The sequence below is a fragment of the Oryzias latipes genome, chromosome 21 (assembly GCF_002234675.1).
Source record: "Oryzias latipes chromosome 21, ASM223467v1".
In the NCBI taxonomy this organism is placed as follows: Eukaryota; Metazoa; Chordata; class Actinopteri; order Beloniformes; family Adrianichthyidae; genus Oryzias; species Oryzias latipes.
This window is the reverse complement of record NC_019879.2, coordinates 30,669,931-30,695,912: the sequence shown is the minus strand read 5'-3', so window position 1 is coordinate 30,695,912 and position 25,982 is coordinate 30,669,931. Positions and strand designations below refer to the sequence as shown.

The following is a 25,982-nucleotide window of genomic DNA, read 5'->3' as shown; positions in this document are numbered from 1 at the left end:
GAGGCCAAAGAGGAGAGTTTGCCCCGTTTGCCCTGCAGCAGCTCACTCAGACACTCAAACCATCTTCTCCACCGAATCACTTCATATCACTTGTACATTTCAACCATAAATTCGGGTAATTGTTTTTTTTTCTTCTTTCGTGCTTTCAGCGGGTTTCAAATATATTCTGTTTATGTTCATCATAAAATCCTAAAGCTGGGCAGACTCAGACTGCCGACAGTAAAACACTCATCTGGGATTAGGAGCCATTTATTCATCTGAGTCCAGTAATACAATGAAAGCCTCGCTTCAGAATCCAATGAATATTTCACACTTTCATTTCATATGCAATCTCTGCTGCTCAGAAGTGTGTGCGGCTAGATATCATTCTGTACATGTTATTTCTTCTGTGTGTGTGTCGGTGTATCAGACAGCCCCACCATTGTGTGTGCCGGGAGGATATTAGTGTCTGGCATTTCATTTCACCCAACTATTGAAATCTGTATTTTCTGGGATTCAAGCGCTTTTATATTTGGTTGTCAGCAGGTGCGCGGCGGCCGTATGGCTGCATCTAAAGTCTGTTTTCAAAAAGCAGCGTGGTTCAAAGTCAACAGTCTGTAACATTCCTATTATAACCATTTAAAATATCAGGTCGTTTAAACAATGTTTATTTGTAAAAGAAATTCTTCCACTAGCATTAGTGGGTGAATATAAGTCAAAGGAAAACTTGATTTAAAAACTGACCCATTACTTCCGGGTTAGTAAGTTCATTGATTATCTATACATAGGATTTGTCATGTGGAATTTTACCAGTTGATACTAACAAGCTTAGCCTTTTGTTGCAATTTTTTATATTATTTTAAAGTGGTAATGTGACTTACAAAATGTCATTTTTCAAACAAATACATAAAAAGGTTAATGCATGAACCAGACATTGAAGACGTCACTGACCACAGGACGACCTCCAAACGTTTTCACAAACACCAGCAGATAAATGATTATTTCCTTAATCTAGGACCCAACAGGGTAATTTATATTCCCATTTAACTGTTTTAGGACGCAACTACTAATATAAACAGTAACATTAATAGTATGTTCTTAGATCCAGTAGAAAAAGGAGAAATAACAATGTTAAATGTACAAAGCTCATAAAATGGTCTGCCATATAAAACACAAAAAAGGTTTACAAAAGAACAAGTAATTACAACCTTTACGGTCATGAGGTTTTCTCTCATTGCCAAAATTCTGAACAAAATTAAAGAAAGATGTTTTTCAATTCAATTTGAGTTGTTTTCAACTACGTTTTTTGATGTTTATATACTACTATTCATTTTGAGGAATAATGTGTACATAGTTGTAGATGTTGTTCTTTTGTTGAACAGCAAAAGGTATAAAGCATGGAACAGGGGCAGACGATTAGCAAACTAAACCAAAATCCAAGATATCTCCAATTCAGATCTGAAGGCAGCCACGTTTTCAAACTTAATAACTCTAGTGAGTTCCATTATTTCACACCATCTATAGAACAATAATAATGTATCATGCAGCAGAACTACAGTCTATGAAATAAGAGCAGATTACCATCAAAATGTTAATAACTGCAGTTTAAAAATGGATGATTCAGAGTTTATCGACCTCATGTTGGTAGAAAACAGTTTCATAGCCATAAGTGAGGCGTGCAAACAAACGACAAAACTGCTTTTAGTTAGTTAATGAACTAAAACTAAAGAGTTAAGAAGGATTTCATAAAATTACAGAGAAACTGTTTCAGGGAATTATCCTTTTATAACAAAAACAACAGTTTCAAAATATGCAGCACAATAAACTGTAATTTTCACCATAAAAACACTTGAAATATCTCTTATTGAATTTATGGGAAGAAGAGAAGTGAACTAAAAACAAAAGCCCAAGTTTTCATCTGTGCTCTCAAATATTTGGAAATGACTGTGGACGAGCTGAAGAACTGAACCAGAATGAACCAAACCAGAATCTGTGTTGTGGCAGACCAAGAGAAACCGACAACATCATCAATGGTGTTCTTGATGATCACAAAACAATTTCCACAATACGTCTGTGCCCTTAAGGCACAGAAATACCGTCACCCAGCCAGTCCATACACATGAGCACATCTTCCAGATGAAAGGTCGGTCTTTAGTGATGCATACGTTGTTTCTTTGGTTGCTTATTTGTCGATGTGTATAATTGTGAGTAATTTTTGTAAGATGCATACACAAATTTGTGTCTTTCACCGTTCTATGTACGTCTAATGGCTTTTTCACGCGTTTACCACCGACATTTAACTTCTATATCGCGTATACGACACACACATCACGTCCAAATTACATAATTGACGCACAAATCACTGATGAATTGCATATAAACAGCACAATAATCACACACGGCTCACATTCTACGTTGGTTTACGTGTTCTTTGCGTGGTTTAGTCGTACTTCTGTGGTTTTAACGTGGTTCATTCGTGTTAGATCTGTCAAAATTTCACATAAAGACTAAACTTTTCCCAGTAGACTTCCAGATGGACCGCGCTCTGACTCCTCCGCCCCCTTCTGAACCAGGAGTTAGCTGCGTCAAAACTTCATTTTAGCACCCAGCTCATTTCAAATGCCCACACTGGTGAATATGAGGGTTTTTTTATTGATCACATTTTCATTTTACAATAATGCTGGGATATGTGGGTCCAAAACTTAGACATGGAAAGTGAAAGTATAAGAGACTCCCCGAGGTAAGATATGCAGACTGAAATGTATGGATGGAGTTTGCCAAAAGGGGGCTGTTAATAACAGCAGGCTCATGCTGCAGGCAAGTTCAAACCTTTAGCTTTGAATTTTGCTGAAAACACAATATTTTATTCAAGTGAAAGGCTTCCAGGTGACTGTGTAACCACACACACACACACACACACACCCATACACACACACACACACACACACCCACACACACAATAAAAGGCACACGACTCTTCTAAAATACAGTTACACTCACAGCATTATACAAAATCCACAGTAAAACATGCACAGAAAGAAATAAAGGAGGTAAAACAGTTCTATTAACGCTGTCATTGAAGAGAACTTAGCAAAAAAACAACTACAGCTCAGTTTGATTCAAGATTAAATCAAATTCTAAATCAATATTATATCACAATATATTAGGTTCTTTTGAAGAAATATATTTGTATTAGTTATAAAAACATTTATGCCCAGGTATTGATATAAACTTTAAAAAAAAAACTGTGGAAAGATTAAAAATAAAAGTAAATCCATTCAGGAATGATCTGATTAATAGCTGGTTTTGTTGATGAAAGATGACCTAAATCTGTCAGATCCATCCGTTAGAAAAGCCTTCAGTAGACACAGAGGAGCCTCTTACCTTGTCCCTGTCATCCACCAGATCACTAAGAATGTCATCAGGATCCAGGATCCCTCCATCGCAGTATTCAACATGGTGAGTCCGGACCAGAACATCTCCTTCCTACAACAAGATAACATCAACTTTACTGATCCCAATTCCAGATTCAACTGCTACAACAGCTCCAGACATCAGAGATCAGGTGCAAAGAAAGGGAAATGTGCAAATAATTATGTAAAAATAAAGTTATACAACTCTTAGAGATCCCCCAACAACAAACACTAGGGCTGGATTTCACCAATCATTTGCAGAATCGATCTGATTCGATTCAGCAGAGCCTGGATCGAATCGACTCACGATTAAACTAAATTTGTTCTCTTCTTTCGATTCACTTGATTCGAGTTTTGAATTTACACGGTTTACACCTTTAGGCACATTGGTATAGAAATGCAATAATAATCTTTATGTTTATTTAGTAACCCTGCGACAGACTGGCGACCTGTCCAGGGCATCCCCTGCCTACGCCCAAGTAGCCGGGATAGGCTCCGGCAGCCCCGTGACCCCGAAAGGGACAAAGCGGTACAGAAAATGAATGAATGTTTATTTAGGCAGGGGACAACCGCCCCCCGGGCGAAATAACAACCCATCCCATGGGGGAGCGGTGAGCTGCAGCTTAACCGCGCTCGGGAGGCAGTAGCGTTAAGGGTCTTGCCTAAGGGCCCTCACTGGGTTATGTTAATTGCTCGCCATTGATATGGTAATTGACCCAGTACCATTGTTTATCCCCCTCCAGGAATCGAACCCTGGATTCCTGCACGGTAGCCTCTCAGCTTACCAACCGAGCAACACCATACAGTGTTCCATGGCTTCTCCAAAGGAGAAACTCCAACAAAAATGTGCCGATCATTAACTTTGTAAAGTCTCTAAACTGTGTAATATTTCAAAAACAAATGTTCTGCCTCTACTGGAGGCGTTTCAGTTTGGCCACTTGGCGGAGCTGGCACTATAGCAGGGGTCGGGAACCTATGGCTCGCGAGCCATATATGGCTCTTTTGATGATCACATGTGGCTCGCAGGCAAATCTTTAATTATATATTTTTTTCATTAGACCAGTCCTTCTCGGGCGCGATGCGATGCCAGAGGCGCGCAGTAGTAGTGGTGCATGGAGAAAAAAATCTGCGCCAGCGCTATCAGTTTACTATTATCTATTATTTCACAGAGTTTGTACCACCCGGAAACCTGTGAATTACCATGCCTAAAACTACGCGCTCCCGTCTCTGAGAAAGAGCGCGCAGATGCGAGGAAAGGACGTGTGAGGGAGAAAGCAGGGGGTGGGGCTGAGGTGTTGTGGGGACAGGCAGCAGGTGAACCGCGCAGGGATTGTAAATACGTAAAACCCGCTGCCCGTCACTCACTGCAGCGTGTGAGTGTGTGTTTGGCTCCCCGTCTGCATGTGATCAGTCTTTGTCACATCTACAGAACATTCAGACCAACCTAAGATCACGTTTAAAGTCTCAACGCCTGCATGAAGCAGAAACTCACCACGTATCAACCAGACTAGACCATCAGCAAAACTACTACGAGAAATACTCGTGATTTATTAGCAACAGCATAACGATGTTATTAAAAAGAATCCACAGACTTATTGTACTTTAAAAATGTTGAAATTACATCAAATGCACATATTGATTTGTGTATTTAGTTTTAAACATATTGTCGCAGACTTAGTTTAACTTGGCTGTTGGGCCGCGTTAAAAGTTCTGGAGTTCTGGAACGCATCATGCAGTGATCTGATTGGCTCTCAGTTCTGTCGCTCAGCCTGTTGTTAGGTAGTTTGGACCAATGGGGTTAAGCTATTGGCCAAATAAGGGAAATGGGAGGGCTGGAGCGGGAGCAGGTGAAGATAAAGTAGGGAGAAGCGCTCTCGTTTCGGCGGGAGAGATTAGGAGCTGCTGAATTAATTGTACGGCGTTTGTTACGGTCTGCAGTAACCAGAATAAAGAACCTTAGAAGAGGTAAAGTCTCCGTGCCTCAGTGTGGGAAAGGGACGCTACATTAATGTATGGCTCTTTCGAAATTACATTTAAAAATATGTGGCGTTTATGGCTCTCTCGGCAAAAAAGGTTCCCGACCCCTGGACTATAGCATTACACTTTAGCATTGCTAAACATACATGCATTAAATTAGCATTAAATGTTAGCATTAGCCGTCCTATGGGAAATTCTATTATACGTTAGCATCAAGCTAGCTTACATCGCTTTACTGCTGTTATTTGTTAGGTCACCGGAAAAGGAAAGGCATAAAAGATTGATCTCTAATTTTATAGATCGATTATTGATTTATTAAGCTCTTATTAACTCAGATCATTTAATCAATTTGATCAAACCATCCCTTACAAACCCAAACCGAAAGCCTGTTTTTCATCAGACAACTGCCCTTCTGCCCTTACTGAACAGGTTTCCCAGGACTGCAGGGCTACAGGAGGGCAGAACAGGGAAAAATAACTTTGTTGTTATCGCTTTTACAAAGTTTGCTGAGGGAATGGTAACATTTTGGCCTATAAGGCACAGAAGGATTCATTTGCTCCCATTTGGTCTGACTTGTATGACTCACTTGTATGTGAAACTAAAGAGGCTTTTGGAGTAGATTCTGGAGAAAAACTGTGTTTAATCAAACAGAAGGTTTAATTTCACAAAAGAGTAGCAGGTTAGCCTTTGAGATTAAAAAAGAACAAACTAATATGAGCTCTGAGCACCCAGAGGAACAACTAACCAGTTTAGAACAGACCTAAAAAGAATCAGGCAGAAGCAGAGAGTCACAAACGCCGTTTCTTCTCCAAAGAAAAGTCTATTTTGTCCCTCTTTCATTAGCTCTTCTCCTGTTGAGTGCCCTTCTTTTCCTCATCTGTCCTTTGTTTCTTTCCTCCATGCATCACCCACATCTCTCGCCGTCGCCTCTCACAGATTACAAACCCCCCCCAACCCTTTTCACCGCCATGTTGAGTCTGTGATTAATGACAGCGGCTCTGTACCGGACAGCTGACTACACAGAGCTGCTGTTCAACAACATATTGAGACAACAACACACCAACGTACACGCCGGTACAAACACCTCGGAAAGGTGGGAGTCAGAGCATTCCTGAGGGGGGGGCGCTGGATTAAATCATCCTTCCAGGGTCAGACGCCTGGGCGGGACAGGCTCCATGTCCCTGAATGTGGCTCTAAATGCTGATCTATGCCGGGCACGTTCAGGATGTTCATCGTTTAGTTCCCCTCTAGCAAACGCATTAACCTGCAGTGACTTTCAGGCAAACTAACAGACCTCAACCTACTGCCTTCTGAAGACCCGGTTCTCCAGCAGCCTCCCTTCAGAACCTCAAAAGCCACACGAGGAGGTGGTTCTGCACTGCTGTAACACCAACGTGCAGGAGCATTATGGTCTGTTCAGAGGAGGGGGTTTGATCCAGACTCCGGTCAATCTAACTGCCCTGTGCACACGGAGCTGTATTTATCCATAGTTAAACATAACCCAGCCGTCATTCAAAGGCCTCAAAGGAAAGTTTTTAACTGACTTTTCATTATTCACCATAACACAATAATAAACATGTCATCCACTGGACGGACAGCAGATTCTCTTTATGTCCCTTTCTTTTTTGGCAGTCTTTACTTCCTTCAGTCAAATGTTTTTGGACACGTTTCTTCTCAAACATGTGAATCACTTTAAACCGTTTGAAATACTATCAAAAGAAAAAGTTGATGGTTTTGCTTTAGTTCTATAGCCTGATAAATGTCACCTGAACGGCCTTAAACAACAGAAACGATTATCAGGAAACCCAAACAACTCCTATGTGACTTGGACAAAGATTAAAGTAAATTTAAAAGACAATAACAAAAAAACTAACGTCATGTCTGAATTCCTTCCCTACTCGCTAAATAGAGCGTTCTCCATTTTCTAGTGCTGTCCGAAACTACAATTCCAAATCCAGAGCCCTAGAAATTTCCCAGAAGTCTCTGCAAAAAACCAGTGTGCATCGATGCTCACTAGATCGGCAAATATAGACCACAAAGCATTGCGCCGGAAAATTTTCACCCCAAAAAGTATTTAAATTAAATTTATTTATTATTAATTCGATTTTAACTTTGTGAAATCGATGACATCACATCCACCGTTTCATAAATAAGTAAATAAAATAAAAAAAGTAGTGAGCATGGTGTAAGAATTATTAGTGTTTTAGTAGTAAGGAGTCAGGGGGGGTTTGGACACAGCCTTAATCACTGATTCACAGCAGCTTTATGTCTTAGTACAAACTCTCCTATTGGCTGGAAACGGGCCGTCTGTGGGCAAAAAACGGTCAAACCTGTACTGGGCATGTACAAAATATCAAGGTCTCTCTACTCTCAGGGAACCCGTAGAGAGAAAATGTTCATGAACGTTTTTTTTTACGGTCATGCTGGGAGTTACAGGTCGTAGGGAACACTTCTACAAAACCTAAGAGTGAGTAAGGGGGACTTAGGACAGACGCAGGTGTGTCTTACAGATTTTTCATTTATTCAACCCCCCCCAAATCTTGCACACTGGACAAGGAGCCCGTTAGAGCTGTTCACGTGATACGTGCACGCTCCTCGCTGCAGCCTGACTCTTAGAAATGTGGAAATAAGAAAATCAGAGTGTAGTTTGTGTGGACGTCCTACAGGCATCCAACAGGCAATTATGGATCACAGTCAGTAAGGAGTCAGTACTCACTCCTTACTAACGACTAGAGTGGCGTAAAGACACCGTACGACAGCATCACCCGTACGGCATAAGTGTGTGTGACTTCCATTATCCATACAAATACTTTACAACACACATACCACACTCGTGAAAATGGTAAGGTCCATTTTCTTGGTGTCCCTTGACGTAACAGTACAAACCTTTAGGGAACTGCAGACACCCCTGTGCTCCCCTTAAGATGCAGTCGCTCCTCTCTACGACCCGGACAACCAAAAAACCCAGAGCAGCCAGCAGGTCACCCCCCCCCCCCCCCCCCCCCCCCCCCCCTTTTGCATGCATGTGACTGAGGCTTTGGAGCTGCGATACTGTCCCAGTGATTCTCACAGCAGACAGCAGGAACATTCCACCACAAACATGCAGCGCAATGAACAGAACTTTTATTAAGACCCGAGTTTCTTTTTTTAATGAAAGTTCAGCACAGATGGGCTGATGACACCCAAAGCATTTGACACAGACCTGAGAAGTAATGCCTCAGAGCTGCAGATTGTCAGTCAGTGCATCAGAACACTGTCACTTCAGTGAAAACCTCATTCAGTCAATCTAAAGCCAATTCATCTGATTAGCAAACTACAGAGGAGGTTTTTACTGAAGCTGCAAATGGATTCAGCTGTTGGGTCATGAACTCAAACCTCCAAACTTTTCCCACAGGTGTGTGACTTCATGTGAACTTGACAGAAGTTATACATGATTAAAGAAAAATAAACATCTTCAAAAATCAAATGGTATTCCCTCGTCCCTATCTCTCTTTGCTCTGACCTTTGGATTTCCTGTTTTTTTGCTGGTTTCTATCAATTGAATTCTGTTTGAATTCCTAAAAAAGACAGTTTTCACATTTAACTGGGTAAACTTCAAACTGAAGGTGGCAGAAATTCACCAGAATGCTATCATCATCACATCTGAACTGTAATTCATATCCAATAAATATGTTAAGTGCAAAGTCAAAGTAACTTTAGGTCTAAGCATTGTTGAATTTCTATTTACTTTGTTAGTTTAATAAAACATCCGTAAACAGTTGATAGGGATAAGACTTTTTCAAGTGAATGAAGAAAACCTTCAGTACTGTTGGTCACCGTCTACCAAACTCTGGGGAGCAAAAGATTTTTTAAATGTTTTAAAAATGTTGCTAACCAGCGTAAATACAAACTAACATGCAGAACAAAGACAGTCGATGCTCAGCAGAGGAAGCTCTGAAACAACACAGCTGCTGTTCTGCTCAGAACCGCTGAATGATGGAACCTTCAACCCAGTTAAACTTGGGATGGGATTAAACACCTCTAACATGTTCTTGTGTCATTTTTCTGATGATGGAGGACATTTATAAAGTAAATTAAACTTAAAAATGTAATTTCTGAGTATTTCTTTATCGGAATGGATGTGAACCAGGAGCAGACAATTTGAGAAAGATCTTATTGGGGACATCGAAAATATGCTGGGCGGACCGGACCACAAGCTCCATAATCCAGTCCGCTCTGCAACGTGGAGGGGAAGAGGGGCGTGGTTGCTCATTGCTCCAATCCCAAACACAACTCAGAGGTGAGTTTCTGATAAACTCCTGCCACTCTGCGCAAATATGTCCTAGAAAATAACAGGTATTTGGTTTTCAGCTAAAACGGCATCATGGTCATTAAAAGACCACTGGGAAGGATCTGAAAACAGATCAAAAGATGATCGGAGTGAGATTAGAATTTGAATCCTTTAGCCTCTTTGGTATCTGATGCAAGTATATAATCCTACATTTGTTACCAGGGTAACCTAACAACTGCTCCTTGTTCTGACCCCATTATGACACGGGTTCCTCACCTCAGTGTTGGGTCCATCTAGGGTCACCTGATGGCCTCTGCTAAACCAGAACGAGTTCATTTCTTGACTTCTTCATTAGAAAGAATCTCTCTGTTTTTAGTGATAGTTGATGATAAAGGACAAAGGTCTATGGATTACGTCTCAGAGGACAGAAAAGACAAATGAAGGGATTCCTGGTGTTTGTGGTGAGCTCCTCCCCTTTAGGAATGATTGTTCTCCATCTGGGAGGCGGAGCTTATCAGTGACTTATCTGAGTAATGAAATAAAAGCACACACATGCAGGTTTTTTCTGTTGTTTTTAGAGGTGTATGATATCTGAAGGACTACTTGGCTCCTCATCACATGAATGAAGAAACTCTGAAGTTCTTGTGTAGAGCTGTGATGAAAATCTGACATGTAAATGAAGGTGGACCAAGTCAGGAAGATCAGTGCAGGTGACAGAAGGCTCCTCCCACATCTCCCTAACATTACCTGTTCCCCGTGATAAACGCAGAAACAGTTGAGTCGCCTCGGGACTTAATCAAACTCAGTTATTCTAGGAATGAATATAACTAAACCATGTTTGCATGGTTTGGGTATATTCATGGTTTAGCTCACCCCTCGTCTGATTCAGGGTCCTTCCCATTGGACCCCGCCCCCATCTTCAATAAAGCTGCCCCCAAAAGGAGTGTTTGCACAGCAGCCGGGAGTCATTCATAAAGAAACAGCAACACGTCACAGACGCCTGAAGCTAATAACTTCCTGGTGACTCCCCCACAGAAGCAGCCTCCACCGTTTCACTCCTTCTTGTCCTCTGAACATCCAATCGTCTTTTGTTCCTCTGAATCCGTTCACTTTCCCTGACAGTGATCTCAGGAACCACATGAGTTTGTAGAACATTGATGTTTTCCTTCATAATCCTGTTTTCTTCCAACAAACCCTCTTGGCTGTTCCTCAGAGCTAATCCATCACCACAAAGCTGCTGACTGCAGTCCTCTTTCCTCAGCCTTCTATTAGAGCTCATAATTAGAGCAAACAGCACTTTGAAGGACTCATTCTGTACCGAGTACTCCGTTAGCTCCACTTGAACCACTCCACCTCTCCCCAATCTGCTGTGGCTTATTACAGCTCCTAACATTACATAGCTGACACAGGTTAGGAAAACAATGACGCCCCACAAAATCAAGACACAAGGACTCACAGTTTTTCACCTTTTGACCTCAATATACAAACTCTTCTTTGAGTTTCCACAGCTAGCGTTAGGGGTCATCCCCCTCCATATATCCATGTTTAGAAACATGTAATAAACTATTATAAGAAACACAAATAAAATGCCGTTTAAAAAGAAGTTTGTTAGGAATCCTTAACAACTCTAAACTTAAATTTCTGCTTTGTTTCAGCTCCAATTTACACAAAGTATCTCCAACGGGAGGAAAAAATTGTTAGATGCATCAAACATGATCACTAAATGATTCTGAATCATACAGTTCATTTTAACACAATGCAGGATAAAAAAAATGAAGGTAATTTGATGTTAAAGTACTAAGCAGAACGGGGGGGGGGGGGGGTGTAGAGGGCTCTGGCAGCAAAGTAAAACACGCACTGATTGTCAAAACTTCGAACACGCTGCCCGTCACATACCACACACTGCAGCGTGTGAGTATTGCTGTACTGACGTCTACACGTGAGCCGTCTGTCTCACATCTAAAGAACATTCAGACCAACCTACGATCACGGTTAACGGATGGAAGTCTCACCGGCTGCATGAAGCTCAAACTCACCACGTATCAACCGGACTAGACCATCAGCAAAACCACCACGCAGCACCAGAGTCACATTAATGCTAAGAAATACTCATCATTTATTAGCAACAGCATAACAATGTTATTAAAAAGAATCCACAGACTTATTGTACTTTAAAAGTGTTGAAATTACATTAAATGCACACATTCACTTGTATTTTTAGTTTTAAACATATTGTAGCGCAGCCGTCCCCAACCCCCAGACTGGTACCGGCCCATGGGTCATTTGGAACCGGGCCGCACAGATAGAATAAACAACTTACATTACTTCTGTTATTTCGAAATCTGAAAGATGTTTTATTTTGAAAAATTGCCCGATTCTCTGTTCCATCCGTCTATGTTACTCTTGACGCAGGCCAATTCGCTCGTCTCGGTCACGTGACAGGATACCGCTAAAATAAAACCCAGGAACTAGCAAAATAAGTTTAAAAACCAAACAAACGTCTTTGGAAAGGTTCTTTGCCAAGTGGAAAAGGCCCAGCCAGGAGACAGAAGAGGAGCCTTCCACAAAAAAAGAAAGCTACATTTAATAGACAGTATCAGGAGTCCTACTTAAAATACGGATTTATCCCAACGGGAGATTCCCTCCAACCATTCAGCGTTGTGGTGAGTTGGATTTCCGTGCACTTATTTTGAAGGCATGTTTAAACGTTACCATAGTGACCAGAGAGTGTTGCGGGCAGAGAGGATGTTGCTCATGTCATAATTCGTGTTTATTGTTATGTTTAGAAAATACCACAGTTTTCATGCAGTCCTATTATTTTGTTGTACTGTAGCGTCGGAAACGTTTGGTCTGCTGTGGGAGTTCCACAGGCTGCAGGGGTTACTGTGGGAGCTGGCATCACAGAGAATTATGGGAATCGATCCCCTTTGCCTGCTTTGGTCAAAATAGGGTTAAGCACGGGTGTTTCTTTTTGCTTACGTGTCCTTTCATCTGGCAGGTATGTTGTTTCACCCTTAGTTATTTCTTGCTGTTGTGTTTACTTCATTTTAGCACCATGAGTGTGGGAAGGGGAGAGGATGATGACACCTGTGCCATGCACAGTTTTTTATAAAATAAAAGTGCGGAGTACGTCTCATCACGTGACTCTGCCTCTAACATAGCGTTGCTACAGTGTTAGTCCGCCTCACTTATACACGTCGGTTCATGAGGATGTTGCCAGACCTCAAACCGGTCCGTGGCGCATTAAGGTTGGGGACCGCTGTTATAGCGGATTGGAATGAACTGGGTGGCTCTTATAAGTTCCGGAGGTCGTTGACGCATCAAGCAGAGATGCTGATTGGCCCTCAGTTCTGTCGCTCAGCCTGTCGTTGGGAAGTTTGGACCAATGGGGTTCAGCTATGGGTCGAATAAGGGAAATAGGAGGGCTGATGCGGGAGCGGAGGGATAAAAAGTCGGAAGGAATGCTCTCTCGGTGGGAGAGATTCAAGAGTTCCTGAATTAGTTATACAGCGTTGGTTTTGGCCTACAGTAACCAGAATAAAGAACCTTGAAGGAGGTTACGTTTAAAAATATGTGGTGTTTATGGCTCTCTGCCAAAAAGGTTCCCGATCCCTGGGTTAGAGGAATCATTCTGGACCTGATCCTTTTTGTTTTGTTTTTTTACATTTTCTTGATAATCATCTTTTTTTCATATTTTTTCTGTAGTCCAAGTTATTAAAGTTATAAACTGACCAATCAGATAACTTAATAAAAGTAGGTGGAGCCTGCTGGCCCCTGGGTTAGATTGACAGACTTCGTGTAGACCCCTTCAAGTGGTAGGGGGTGTGGCCATCCAGAAAGCATTTAAGGAAAAACAACATGAAATCATATCCCACACGTCTACACTATATTACAATATTAAGTCCATTAGTTTACGAGGCTTCCTCCCACCGTCCAAAAACATGCTTCATAGTTTAATTGGTCACTCCAAAGTGTCCATGGGTGTGAATGTGATTGTGTATGGGTGTGTGATATGTGTGACCCTGCGACAGACTGGTGACCTGTCCATGGTGTCCCCTGCCTTCGACCATAAGTCGCCGGGATAGGCTCCAGCAGCCCCGTGACCCCGAAAGGGAAAAACGGAAGGTGAATGAATAGTTAACTAGGCCTCGTTATTTTCTCAGCCAGGAGTTAAAAATCGTCTATAGCTGACGCTGGGAAAGATTGTTGATCGAAACTTTTTCATGTCACAAATTTTATATCTTGATGCAAGTCAAAAAGTATTTTTATCTTGTCTTTACTTACAAATGTCCTTGGTGGAGAAAAGTACCTAGTGTCTTGTGGTGAAAAGAAAGCATTTATTAAAAAAATGCATTGATTCAGGACGCATTACTGTTTCATAATCAAACCATTACCTCCTAGAGTGTAATAGAATCCAACAAATGAAAAAAAGCCTTTACAACAAATTCAATTTTACAATTATTCGCTTTTTAACAACTAAAGATGTCCATGTTTAGCAGAAGAGGAAATGCGGAGGAAAAAATTATAAATAAAAATGTAACAGAAAATGTCAATAAATGACTTAAAAAAGTTGGAGCAAAGAGGCTAAATGAAGCCTTTGGTTAGTGATCATGTATGTTGACGTGAGGCATTGGGCTTCCACTGAGCTGAAAAAATGAAAAAGGAAGAAACAATAATACAGAGGAAGAAGACGAGCTTCAAACAAACGATGCATTTCATTGGCTGACTGGAAATAAACCCAGAACTAAAAGATAAATGTTGTTAAAGTAAGGAAGTAGATCATTGGACACAAACATACAGCTCAGTGTGAACAAACGTCTGGTTTTCTTCCTCTTCACTCACTATATTGGATAATAACCCAGCAGAACTTTGTACTTTTTTTTATGTGTTTTTCTGTTGATAAATGTTGTTTTTCTTTGTTTATGAAGTTACATAAAAAATCCTCCACTCGTTTCTTTGTTTTTGTGAGTTCTAAAAACTCTCAGTTCACAACCCAAACCTGCAGAAACGACGCAAAATGCCAGCTTCTGCTTTTGGAGTGAAGGTTGGCCTGTGCCACAAAGGCCTCTTGTTTCGGCACAACCTCCGAACCGTAAACAGAAAACCTCAGTCGATACCGGCTGATGGTTAACAGCTCGATCGCTGTTACACCTGTACTTTCCCGCCGCGTTTCACAGCAGTGAATCCTGGGAGGTCAACATCCTATCTTCTACGCTGAAACTCATCTTTTCCAAGCAACAAGGGGAAGTAGAAGAAGGAGAAGATGGCATAAAGAGGAAGCAGACATCACAGCAGGGACATGCACAGGAGTGAGGAAGCTGAAGTGGAGAGGTGCTGGGGCGATAGATAAGCCCGATAACTGAGAGCTGTTTGGACTGAGACGATCGTCTGTGGAGAAGCAGATTAAAATAACAAAAGAAGTGAAAAGACACAGAAGAGTAGAGAAGAAGAGAAACGTCTGAAGCCGTTGTCTCACACCTTTAAATCCACACCAAGGCCATCATCCATACATGCTTTTGGAATAATGGCTCCGATGTGAAGCCAGTCACTGAAATGATTTGCTGGTGTGATGGAGGTCATGAGCTTCTTGCCCTCAGCGCAGCGCCAGGAATCAAAAGCAGTCATAAAAGAATCACAAGACCGAGTTGTTTGCATTTTACACCCACAAGTCAATTGGAAATGTCTGCAGACGGCCAGATCGATGTAGAGACCTGGACCTCTGTGCAACTGACCAGAACTTTGGAAAGAACATCTGAAGGTTCTAATCAATAAAAGCACTTCAGGTGAACATTTGTGGGGGGAAACCCCTCAAAAGACCAGTTTGATCAAAACGAGTCTCCATGGATGGAGACCATGACTGCAGGGCGTAAAGGTGCAGCAGCAGACGGTGGTTACCTGCTCCAGCAGCTTCCGGTACCTCTGCGTGGCCTGTTGGATCAGGTCCCTCACCGTCCAGCCCTCCTTACAGGGGACCACCACACCTGTCTGTCCGAACGTCACCGTCACCTTCATCTTCATCCAAAACGCAGGCCGGCAGCACAGAGGAGATGCTCCTCGGTCATGGAGCTCCGCGCAGGCAGAGGCAGGCGGGAGGGGAGGAGGCCGAACAGGAACAAGTCCTCCGAAAGTCCTCTTCAGGCTCCGCGGGTTCCCATCCTGCTCCTCCGGGAGCAGAGCCTCGGTCTGCGGCCTCCTCGCTCTGGCTCTGGGACCTTTTCTGCTCTTTCAGGGGTTAGCCGCCTGCCTCCCAAAAACAGCTAGCTTGATTCTGTTGACCCGGCCGGTTATGATCGATACCAACGACTAAACTTTTTAAAAACTTTTTTGGGGACAAAATGGAATCAGAATGACTTTTTCTTAACTAAAGGAGCGAGTCTGCTTCGGTTCGGGACGGGCATAAAGTTCGGATGCGAGCTTAGCCAGATGCTAGCTACCGTTAGCTGCTTAGCTGAAGTTTGGGGGGAGGATGCGGCTGGCGAACACCGAACCGTAACTTTTTATCCTCACAAGATGATGCCCGTTTTCCGCGCAGCCGCGAGCGTCCGTTCCCCCTACCGGGAGACGGAGCCGTGACGGGGGGGAGAGAACTTCTGCACGGCCGGCTGGATGCTGGACCGGACCTGGACCGGACCGCAGAGCTCGCTGCTTTAGTTGGGAAAGTTCTGGGATTCCTTCACAGCGGTTCCTGAGCTGCTCCTCCGGTGCCCGCCGCTGTCACTTTCTTAAAGAGACAGTAACGCATTGGCCGAGCGCGCGCGCCCGCCCGCCCGCGCAACTATTGCAGACCACCTCACGTGCACGTGGATGCTGAACTTACAGGGAAAACCCAGTTTGAGTCTGTCACTCAGGATTAATGTTTCTGTAATTAGGGGAGGGAGGGACAGGAGTGTGATAAAAGTCCTCTGATTGGCTGAAAATGAACGTGATTGACAGCCTAGTTTACAAATCAAAGGCTTGTATTTATCCAGTTCACGATTCTCTACGTCTGAATTCCCGCCCTATTCCAAGGTTGTGTCTGAATTCCACTATCTCACGTGTGTCAAACTCAAGGCCCGGGGGCGAAAAGTGGCCCTCCATGTCATTTTATGTGGCCTGCGAGAGCATCAAAGTTTTTAATTTCTTAAAATAAAAAATTGGTGTGTATTTATTCATATCTAGGGGGAATCGGACTTAAAATATCAGATTTGGCTACTATACATTGGGACTTAAGCACTGTCCATATGACCTAACCTGACAGAATCAAATTTAAAAGGATTTATGCTAGAGTAACAAACAAACGTATGTTTTTTTTATTTATTCAAATGCAATTGTCACTTTAAAAAGTCGTAATAAATAAATAATGAGTTATTTAACATTAAGGATTAGGTTGTTTTTTTTTTAGTTAGATGTATAAGTTATATCTGGCCCTTTGAGGACAACTGCTATGCTGATGTGGCCCTCAGTGAAAATGAGTTTGACACCCCTGCACTATTTAGTTAGTAGGGCATTTTCTAGTGTCGTATGAATCTACAGATCTTCCCGCCCTAACCCCTAACTACTGAATAACTAGATAGTGCTGCACTATGTAGTGCTCTGAATTTTAAAAGCAATTCGATCACCACACTCACTACTTTCTTTTTTTTAAACGGCGTTTATGACATAATCGATTTCACAAAGTTAAAATCTAATTGATATGAGCGTTTTGCGACAGTTATTTATGAGTCCACTGTCTTCTGAAGATAAAAACGTTAATGGTTTATTAAAGAAATACATTTCTTTTTTTTTTTTTCTTTTTTTTTTTTAACTTGTCCTGTCCAACAGCTAGGCAGACAGATGAGAGCTGAGGGCCTCTTGGGTTGGACATATTTTACTTTAACAAGAGGGGTTATTAATCTTCAGACAAACCAAAGGTATGTCTGAATAAACCCCTTTTGTAATTGAGGCCAAACTTTATTAATTTCAAACATGTCTGAAAATCTTTGGTGTTGGACCGGACGGAAAAGGAAAGAGGGGAAGAAGAGAGAGGGACGTTAGAGAGAGGGGGGGTAGGGGGTGATAATAGGAGGGGAAGGGGGATAAGACCATGAAGCAGCATAAAGCAACAAGTTTACTGGTTGTTAATCATTATGGTAAGGTTCAAATGTAGTACAATAAGGGCGGGGCCCGTCCACACACACACTCAAATGTTATAAACACACCTGCTAGCTGCAAAAATGTCCACCTGTCGACATGTACACAAAACAGATAGTGTTCACACGCATACTTATGCCTTAAAACCAACTAGTGTGAAATATTTCAGTCATTCAGTCTGTTGAGCTAACACCTGTGCTCAGGTGAGTGTTTATGTTCTTCTAAAATGGATGGTGGAACGTGAAAAGAAGGAGGGAGAGTGCCCAGCCATCCCCACCCCAAGACCCCCACCGCACCAGCAGCGGCAGCCGGAATCCCCCCAACGCCACACGGGAACCGGCAGGGAACAACCGCCGCCCGGGCGACCAAGCCCGCCACCCAGGCCAGGGCCAGCAGGGCCGCCGCAAGGCCCCCAGAGCCAGAGAGCAGGGAGGCACGGAGGGAAAGAGAGCGCCGCCCCAGCCCAACCAGGAGAGCAGCCCCCCCGCCGCGCCGGGAGAACCCAACGCAGGGCCCCACCGGAGAAGGACGCCCACAGCCCCAGACGAGCACCCCACCACCACCCAGGAGTTCCGGGCATCCCCCCGCCCCAACCCCAGGTACGAGCCAGGACCCCCCAAGGGAGACCCACTCCGCACTCCAGGCAGCCATCCGCCCGGCCCACGGTTGGTCCAGGGAGGAGCGAGGCAGGGGCCCGCCGCCCCTGCCCAGGAGGGGGGAACCCCGGGGAAAAAAGAGGGCCCACAAGGGGTGTTGTAAATATGGCCCGACCAGGCTCGGCCACAGTTGGAAATTTGGCGGGGCCCAGCACTCAGGAGCAAGGACCAGAACCCACCCCCCAGGGACACGAACACCCCCGGCTCAGATGTAATGTGAACCCCCCCACCGCGCGGAGAGAGCACCGCCGGGCCCAGGAAGCCGGCACCCCGGGGACACAGCCGCCGTTGCAAAGGGGCCCGTACCCCCCACCAGGGAAGAGGCAGGGGACAGATGGTCCTAGGTCCCACCTTCCTTGCAAAATGTGTGTGCGTGTATGTGTGTTTGAGAGAGTGTGTGTGTGCATGTGTGTGTGTTTATGTTGGGATGTATATATTGAGGGGGGAGGGGTGTGTGTACTAAGGGAGGTGCGGTTAAAATTGGCGGGTAGGGCACTAAGGGGACATCTCCTGATTACTCACAGTGACGTCCCCTCACCCTCCTCACCAAGGGGCCGTAAATGTCTAAGGTGCGGTTAAAATTGGCGGGTAGGGTGCTAGGAGGACAGAAATACATTTAAATATATTTTTATGGTAAAAATTGTTCCGACGCAATGCATTGTGGTCTATATTCTCCAATCTAGTCACCATCGATCTAATCACCATCAATGCACACTGGTTTTTCGCAGAATTTCGCAGAGCAAATTTTTAGGGCGCTCGATTTTGGAATTGCAGATTTGGAAAATGACGAACGCACTATATAGTCCATAGGGAAGGAATTCGGACACACCCTTCAATTCCAAAATCCAGTGCCCTAGAAATCTCCCAGAAGTCTCTGCGAAAAAGAGAGGCTGTAAGATAGCGGGAGAGAGTGTAATAAAGGAATGATGGGAAATAAAGGCAGGCATACTCCACACCAACAGTCTTAAGGCCTGTTCACACCGGGACGATTTTCGCCGACGTTTAACGCCTCGTGACTAAACAAAGGGCACCAATGTGAGTGTGCACACCGAGGCGAAAAAACGCCTCGGGTTCGTTTTTTTTTTTCGACGCGTCGCGTCGAAATCTATTCGACCAATGAGAATGCCGCTTTTGCACACGTGTCTGGAGCTTCTGAAGTTACAGTAAAACACAACTTGGGGGCGCTCAAACACAAAACTGCCTTGCTGAGCACACATACCAGCGAAGAAGTTAGACGACAAGTAGCGTCTACACTGCCGCGAACAAATAATGACGGACATTCTTAAATATCCCTGAACCAAGCACCAGTTGGAGCTACTGATGCTTGAAATATTCATGTTTTCTTTGTTTGATTCTGACAAGAGCGTAAATACTTGCTCTCTTCTTCTGAGTGAAAAGCGACTTTAAGAATCGTAAAGTTGCGCAGCGCCACCTTGTGTACAGGAGTATTTCTGTTTACATTAAGCGCCATCTAATGTCAGGAAATGAAATTGCATGTTCGCTCGGCTCATCGTCAGCGAAAATCGCCTGGGTGTGAACACAAAAGACATGGCGAAAAACGCTGGCGAATAACGGCTGGCGAATATTCGTCCCGGTGTGTACGGGCCTTCACCCACAACTCAGAGGTGAATTTCAAGTGAACTCCTGCCGCTCTGCAGAAACTATGGCCTAGAACGGCATCATCAATAAAATACCATTGGGAACGCTTTGAAAACAGATCAAAAGATGATCAGAGTGGGACTATCAGATGAACAACAGCACATTAAGTGTAAGAAAAATGACCGTCCATCCATCCATCTTCCTCTGCTTATCTGGGACAGGGTTGCGGGGGCAACAGTCTAGGAAGAGATGCCCAGACTTCCCTCGCCCCAGCCACATCCTCCAGCTCCTCTGGGGGGACCCCAAGGCGTTCCCAGGCCCGCCGACAGGCATAGTCTCTCCAACGTGTCCTGGGTCTTCCCTGGGGCCTCCGCCCTGTGGGACATACCCGGAACACCTCTCCAGGGAGGCATCCAGGAGGTATCCAAAGTAGATGCCCGAGCCACCTCAACTTGCTCCTTTCGACGTGACAGAGACAGTCCTTAAGAGCAGCTACCCGATTGGCGTCGCCAAGGCCTCACTCTGGAGCCAGGCCTGGGGTTGGGGCTCGCAGGCGAGCGCCTGGTGACCGGGGCTCTTCCCACAGGCCCTGGTCGGGCTCCGCCAGAAGGAGCGACATGAGACTGCTCTCCCATGGGCCCACCACCCATAGGAGACCTCAAAAGGGGCCGGCGAAATGTGGTTTGGGTGGCAGTCGAGGGCGGGCTTCTCGGCGGCCAAAACTCCGGTCATGGAACTTGCCTTATGGGACATGGAAGAAAAATGACCGAATCTCAACAAAAGTATTTGTTTCCTTGGTTCCTGATTTGTCAAAATAACTATAACACAAATAAGTATTTGCACCAAAATGAGCAATAAAACAAGAACAAGTTCCTCAAAGCCCTTCAGTAGCGGTGGGTTTTTTGGTATTGATCAAATACCAAGTAATTACAGGGCTATTATCACCAATACTGATTTCTCTTAAAATGTTTGATTATAGAATGATTTTGGAAATACACCTTTCTTTGTTTATTTTGTTCAATTGAGTTCAATTTCATTTACTGTATGTAGCTCAATATTACAACACAGTTGACTCAACGGGCTTCACACCGGTACTCATACAAATCAAACATCAGTTGTAAAATACAATAACTGATTGCTGGTCTTCCAAAAAACAACATTAAGAACCTTCAGTTTCTCCAAAATTCTGCAAAAGCTGGTTGCCAAACGGACAGACGATGTACCAGGACTGTTAAAGAAAATTTAGCTTATCTGACTCCACAACTATACGTTTGAATAGTGTTGCAGATGGAACTGGGGGACAGTTGGGGGCGCTAGACGAGCCAGAAGCCAGGTTCACGGCCAAGGACAGGAGCACAGACGAGCCAACTGGAATCTGGAATCACTCCCGCTCCCCAGGATGAGAGGGGTCGTTCAGTCCAGTTCTTATTTTACTGTCAATGGTGTGAGTGCGCTGTTTACGCAGACAGACAGGCTCGCCAGATTGGGTAGTTTTATAGTCAAATTTGGGGGGTTTCTGCCCAATCTGCATGAACTGCGTAGGTAAATTCAAGCTTGTTACTGTACGTATTAAAGAAAAACTGTGATGAAAGTATCGAAAGCATCCATCTCATCCCGCTAGCACCAGTACTTCACCATAGTATCGATACTATCAATGCTTAGATCCATCTGCCCACATCCACCCTTCAGCACAAAGTTTTGTAAACTTTTGTTTTTGCATCTGATACAGGAAAAAATCTTTTGAAGATGTCTAGAAGGAATACTTAGTTTATCAGAATAAAAACTGTCCCTCTTTCTACTGTAATCAGGGGAGGAATATTAATTGAATGAAGCTGTGCAGCTGAATCTCCACGTGTAGCTAATATTATCTTGTGTTTATATCAGCTTTTTTTTTTTTTTTTTTTTTTTTTTTTTTTTTTAACTTGTCCTGTCCAACAGCTAGGCAGACAGATGAGAGCTGAGGGCCTCTTGGGTTGGACATATTTTACTTTAACAAGAGGGGTTATTAATCTTCAGACAAACCAAAGGTATGTCTGAATAAACCCCTTTTGTAATTGAGGCCAAACTTTATTAATTTCAAACATGTCTGAAAATCTTTGGTGTTGGACCGGACGGAAAAGGAAAGAGGGGAAGAAGAGAGAGGGACGTTAGAGAGAGGGGGGGTAGGGGGTGATAATAGGAGGGGAAGGGGGATAAGACCATGAAGCAGCATAAAGCAGCAAGTTTACTGGTTGTTAATCATTATGGTAAGGTTCAAATGAAAAAAAAAACAAAAAACAAAAAAAAAAAGGGCGGAGCCTGTCCACACACACACTCAAATGTTATAAACACACCTGTTAGTTGCAAAAATGTCCACCTGTCGACATGTACACAAAACAGATAGTGTTCACACGCATACTTATGCCTTAAAATCAGCTTTCTGATTTAAATATGCATCACAGTTACCTTGGAGGCTGAAATCCACTATTTCAGGAGCAGGAAATTAGTCCAAAAGCATAACAAACATAAACGTTAAGACAAAAGTCTTTTTGAAATGCGCTCCACTTCTTAACTGTTGACATAAATATTTAATTTTAAAGCAGACCTCGGACATGTTTCAGCGGCTGGCCCCCGCCAACATCCAAATGTTGACTCTTCATTTACCAAGTGTGGGACTTTTTAGTGTTTGTCTCATCTTCAAAGGGGAAATCCCTCCTTGTGAGGAGGAGTTTGACTCTGTAATTAGCAGCTGAAATGTTTGCATGTGGATAGTTGCTAATTCATCTGGGCTAGGATTAGTTTCTGGGTCACTGAATTGCATTGCTATTAATGAACCTCGTGGGACGGGGAGCATTGTGAACGCAGGCGTTTTGCTGCTTTCTCCTTCCGTCATGCTAGTTCAGAACTTTCAGTTCAACCCTCCTTCAGATGTAAAATCTGAAGTGAGGAGGTTGATGGGGAAATGTTTTATTTAACACACTCTCAGTAGGCTTTCTTTGCATTTTTCTGCATTATTTACATATTTAGATGTAGAATGAATACAAATCAGACATTGTTTTGATGAGCTGAGAACTTTTCAGTCACGTGACAGAAAACATGCTCTGTAATTTGCTGGTGTTTGGACTGCTTTAGTGTCAAAGACAGGCTGTGCGGAGGAACGACGGGGCAAAGCAGAACACTGGCAGGTCACACTTTCATCAACACAAACTGTATTTGGTTGGAGCTGTAGTAATTCAGAAATAAATAAAAATAGATATTTAGTTTTTCACTCACTTCATTCTATGTTGAAAATTCTCTGAGTTAAAACATAGTTGATATAAAAAGGGGGCTTTTGGGAGTTTGCATGTTCTCCTCGTCCATGTGTGGGTGGGTTTTCTCCCCACAGGTCAAAAATATGCCCCATAGGTTCATTGGTGATTCTAAATCGTCCGTTCGGTGTGAATGTGATGTGTGGTGATTGTGTGTTACTGTGTTATCCTGTGACTGAACTGTTCAGCCTTTGAACCTGCCTTTGCTTGAAAGTGGTTGGGAAAGGCTCCAGCAACCGGAGCTGGAGGAAGCGGCTTCAGAAGATGGATGGATAAATAGAATGTGTGTTTAGACTGTCCTTGCATCCAGGCATTAGCTGTATCTGAGAACTGGACTGAGCAACCCCTCCCCCCCTGGCATTTCTAAACAAAATGTTCATAAAAAATATATACATTGATAAAAGCAATAAACAATGATAATATAAAACATTCTTAAAAAGATTAAAAAGATGGGTCTTCAGAGCAGCTGTCAATAAGGTAATCCTTTAGTTTAACTTAACATGTTTATTTCTGTCATCAAGTTAACAGGTTTCTTCTATTGCTTTTTGCTTAAAGATAAATTCTAAAATAAATTTTACATAAAGACATTCTAATTAAACTACTGGGTTTGAAAAACAAAACAAATGTTTAACAGTTTACCTGAGTTAAGGCCCGTCCACACCGGGACGAATATTCGCCAGGCGTTATTCGCCAGGCGTTATTCGCCACGTTTTTTGTGTTCACACCCAGGCGATTTTCGCTGACGGTGAGCCGAGCGAACATGCAATTTCATTCCCTGACATTTGATGGCGCTTAATGTAAACAGAAATACTCCTGTACACAAGGTGGCGCTGCGCAACTTTACGCTTCTTAAAGTCGCTTTTCACTCAGAAGAAGAGAGCAAGTATTTACGCGCTTGTCAGAATCATACAAAGAAAACATGAATATTTCAAGCACCAGTAGCTCCAACCGGTGCTTGGTTCGGGGATATTTTAGAATGTCCGTCATTATTTCTTCGCTGCAGTGTAGACGCTACTCGGCGTCTATCTTCTTCGCTGGTATGTGTGCTCAGCAAGGCAGTTTTGTGTTTGAGCGCCCCCAAGATGTGTTTTACTGTAACTTCAGAAGCTCCAGACACGTGTGCAAAAGCGCCATTCTCATTGGTCGAATAGATTTCAACGCGACGCGTCGAAAAAAAAAAACGAACCCGAGGCGTTTTTTTTTTTTGACGCTTTGACGCGTGGCGTTTTTTCGCGTCGGTGTGCACGCTCTCATTGGTGCCCTTTGTTTAGTCACGAGGCGTTAAACGTCGGCGAAAATCGCCGGCGAAATTCGTCCCGGTGTGAACGGGCCTTTAGACTTGCTTTTTGTTAAATTCAGCAAATCCAGGAAAACCCATCTGGATTCATCACTGCAAGCAAAAAAAAACCTTTAAAAGTATTTTTAACAGCAGAAAAGGGCAGACCTGTTGACGATGTATTCTAGGAAAATTGTGACCATTTTTAGTGATCACAGCCATTCACACACATTTTCATCATTTTTCTCTTAGACTGAGAGAGTTGAGTTGGTTCACAGCTCCATGTCCCGAGGCTTTTGTCAGCCTTTTCTCCATGGTTGTTCATTCCGCTCTTCACCCCACGAGGTAAAACCTCAACCTTAGCAGTGATCTGCGGCATGCTTCGCCCATTTTCAACATTTAAGGGGAACATTGGGAAGTGAAGGCTCTCCTGCTGTGAGGCCATGTGCATCCATTCGCTGACTGACAGATCCACGTTGTGAAGCACGTTCTGCTTTGACGGGGGAGAAAGTAAGACAAATAAAAAGGCTCAGAGGGAAAGGTGGTGAAGTGCGTCCATGGAAACAGACGTGCATCTGAACAGAGTACACATGCAGAAAATGGGAAAACGTTGGAACTTCATGGGTAGTCATAGGGAGAGTGACCATTAAAATCAGCAGAAACAACAAGACCACATTGGCTCTGAACTTGTGATTAAGGCTCATGTTTCTTACAATTCTTCAAAATAAAGTCTGTAGTGGAACAAACAATTATGTCGGACACTCCTTAAAATTCAAAATGCCATTATTAGTTATGAGGGAAAAGAACTTTAGGTTACAAAATGAAACGTGAAATGAAAACATAGAGCCCTAGCCCTAGCTCGACGCTACGTAGCTATGTAGTTTGTCCAAGCGGTGATACCGTAGTGTGACGTCATCATTAGTCACAAGACCACAAACAAGCAGGCCGAATACTTTTGGTACCTACACCCAACCATCACACTACCACCACCTTGTTTGATAGTTGTTCTGGCAGCATAGTAGTCTTGCCTGAAGCCTGATAGCATAAACATTTGTTTTCATCTCATCAGTCAACTTTATATTTGTCTTAAGGTTTTGCGGATGTCCTAGATCAGGGGTCGGGAACCTTTTTGGCCAAGAGAGCCATAAACGCCACATATTTTGAAATGTAATTTCGAAAGAGCCATACAATAATGTAGCGTCCCTTTCCCACACTGAGGCACGGAGACTTAACCTCTTTTAAGGTTCTTTATTCTGGTTACTGCAGACCGCGACAAACGCCGTACAATTAGTTCAGCAACTTCTGAATCTCTCCCGCTGAGACGAGAGCACTTCTCCCAACTTTATATTCCCCCCCTCCTGCTCCAGCCCTCCCATTTCCCTTATTTGGCCCATGGCTGAACACCATTGGTCCAAA

General features: G+C 43.4%; 1 protein-coding gene across 1 annotated transcript in view; it reads right to left on the bottom strand.

Annotated features, from left to right (window-relative positions):
• Positions 1-16,478, bottom strand: part of LOC101160056 (partitioning defective 3 homolog B) — a gene marked incomplete in the record, with an annotated part of 92,878 nt that extends 76,400 nt beyond the window's left edge. Inside the window, 2 exon segments of the mRNA XM_023950478.1 lie at positions 3,364-3,465; positions 15,535-16,478. Coding sequence (XP_023806246.1) covers positions 3,364-3,465; positions 15,535-15,657 — 225 coding nt within the window.
• Between the last annotated feature and the right edge of the window lie 9,504 nt (positions 16,479-25,982).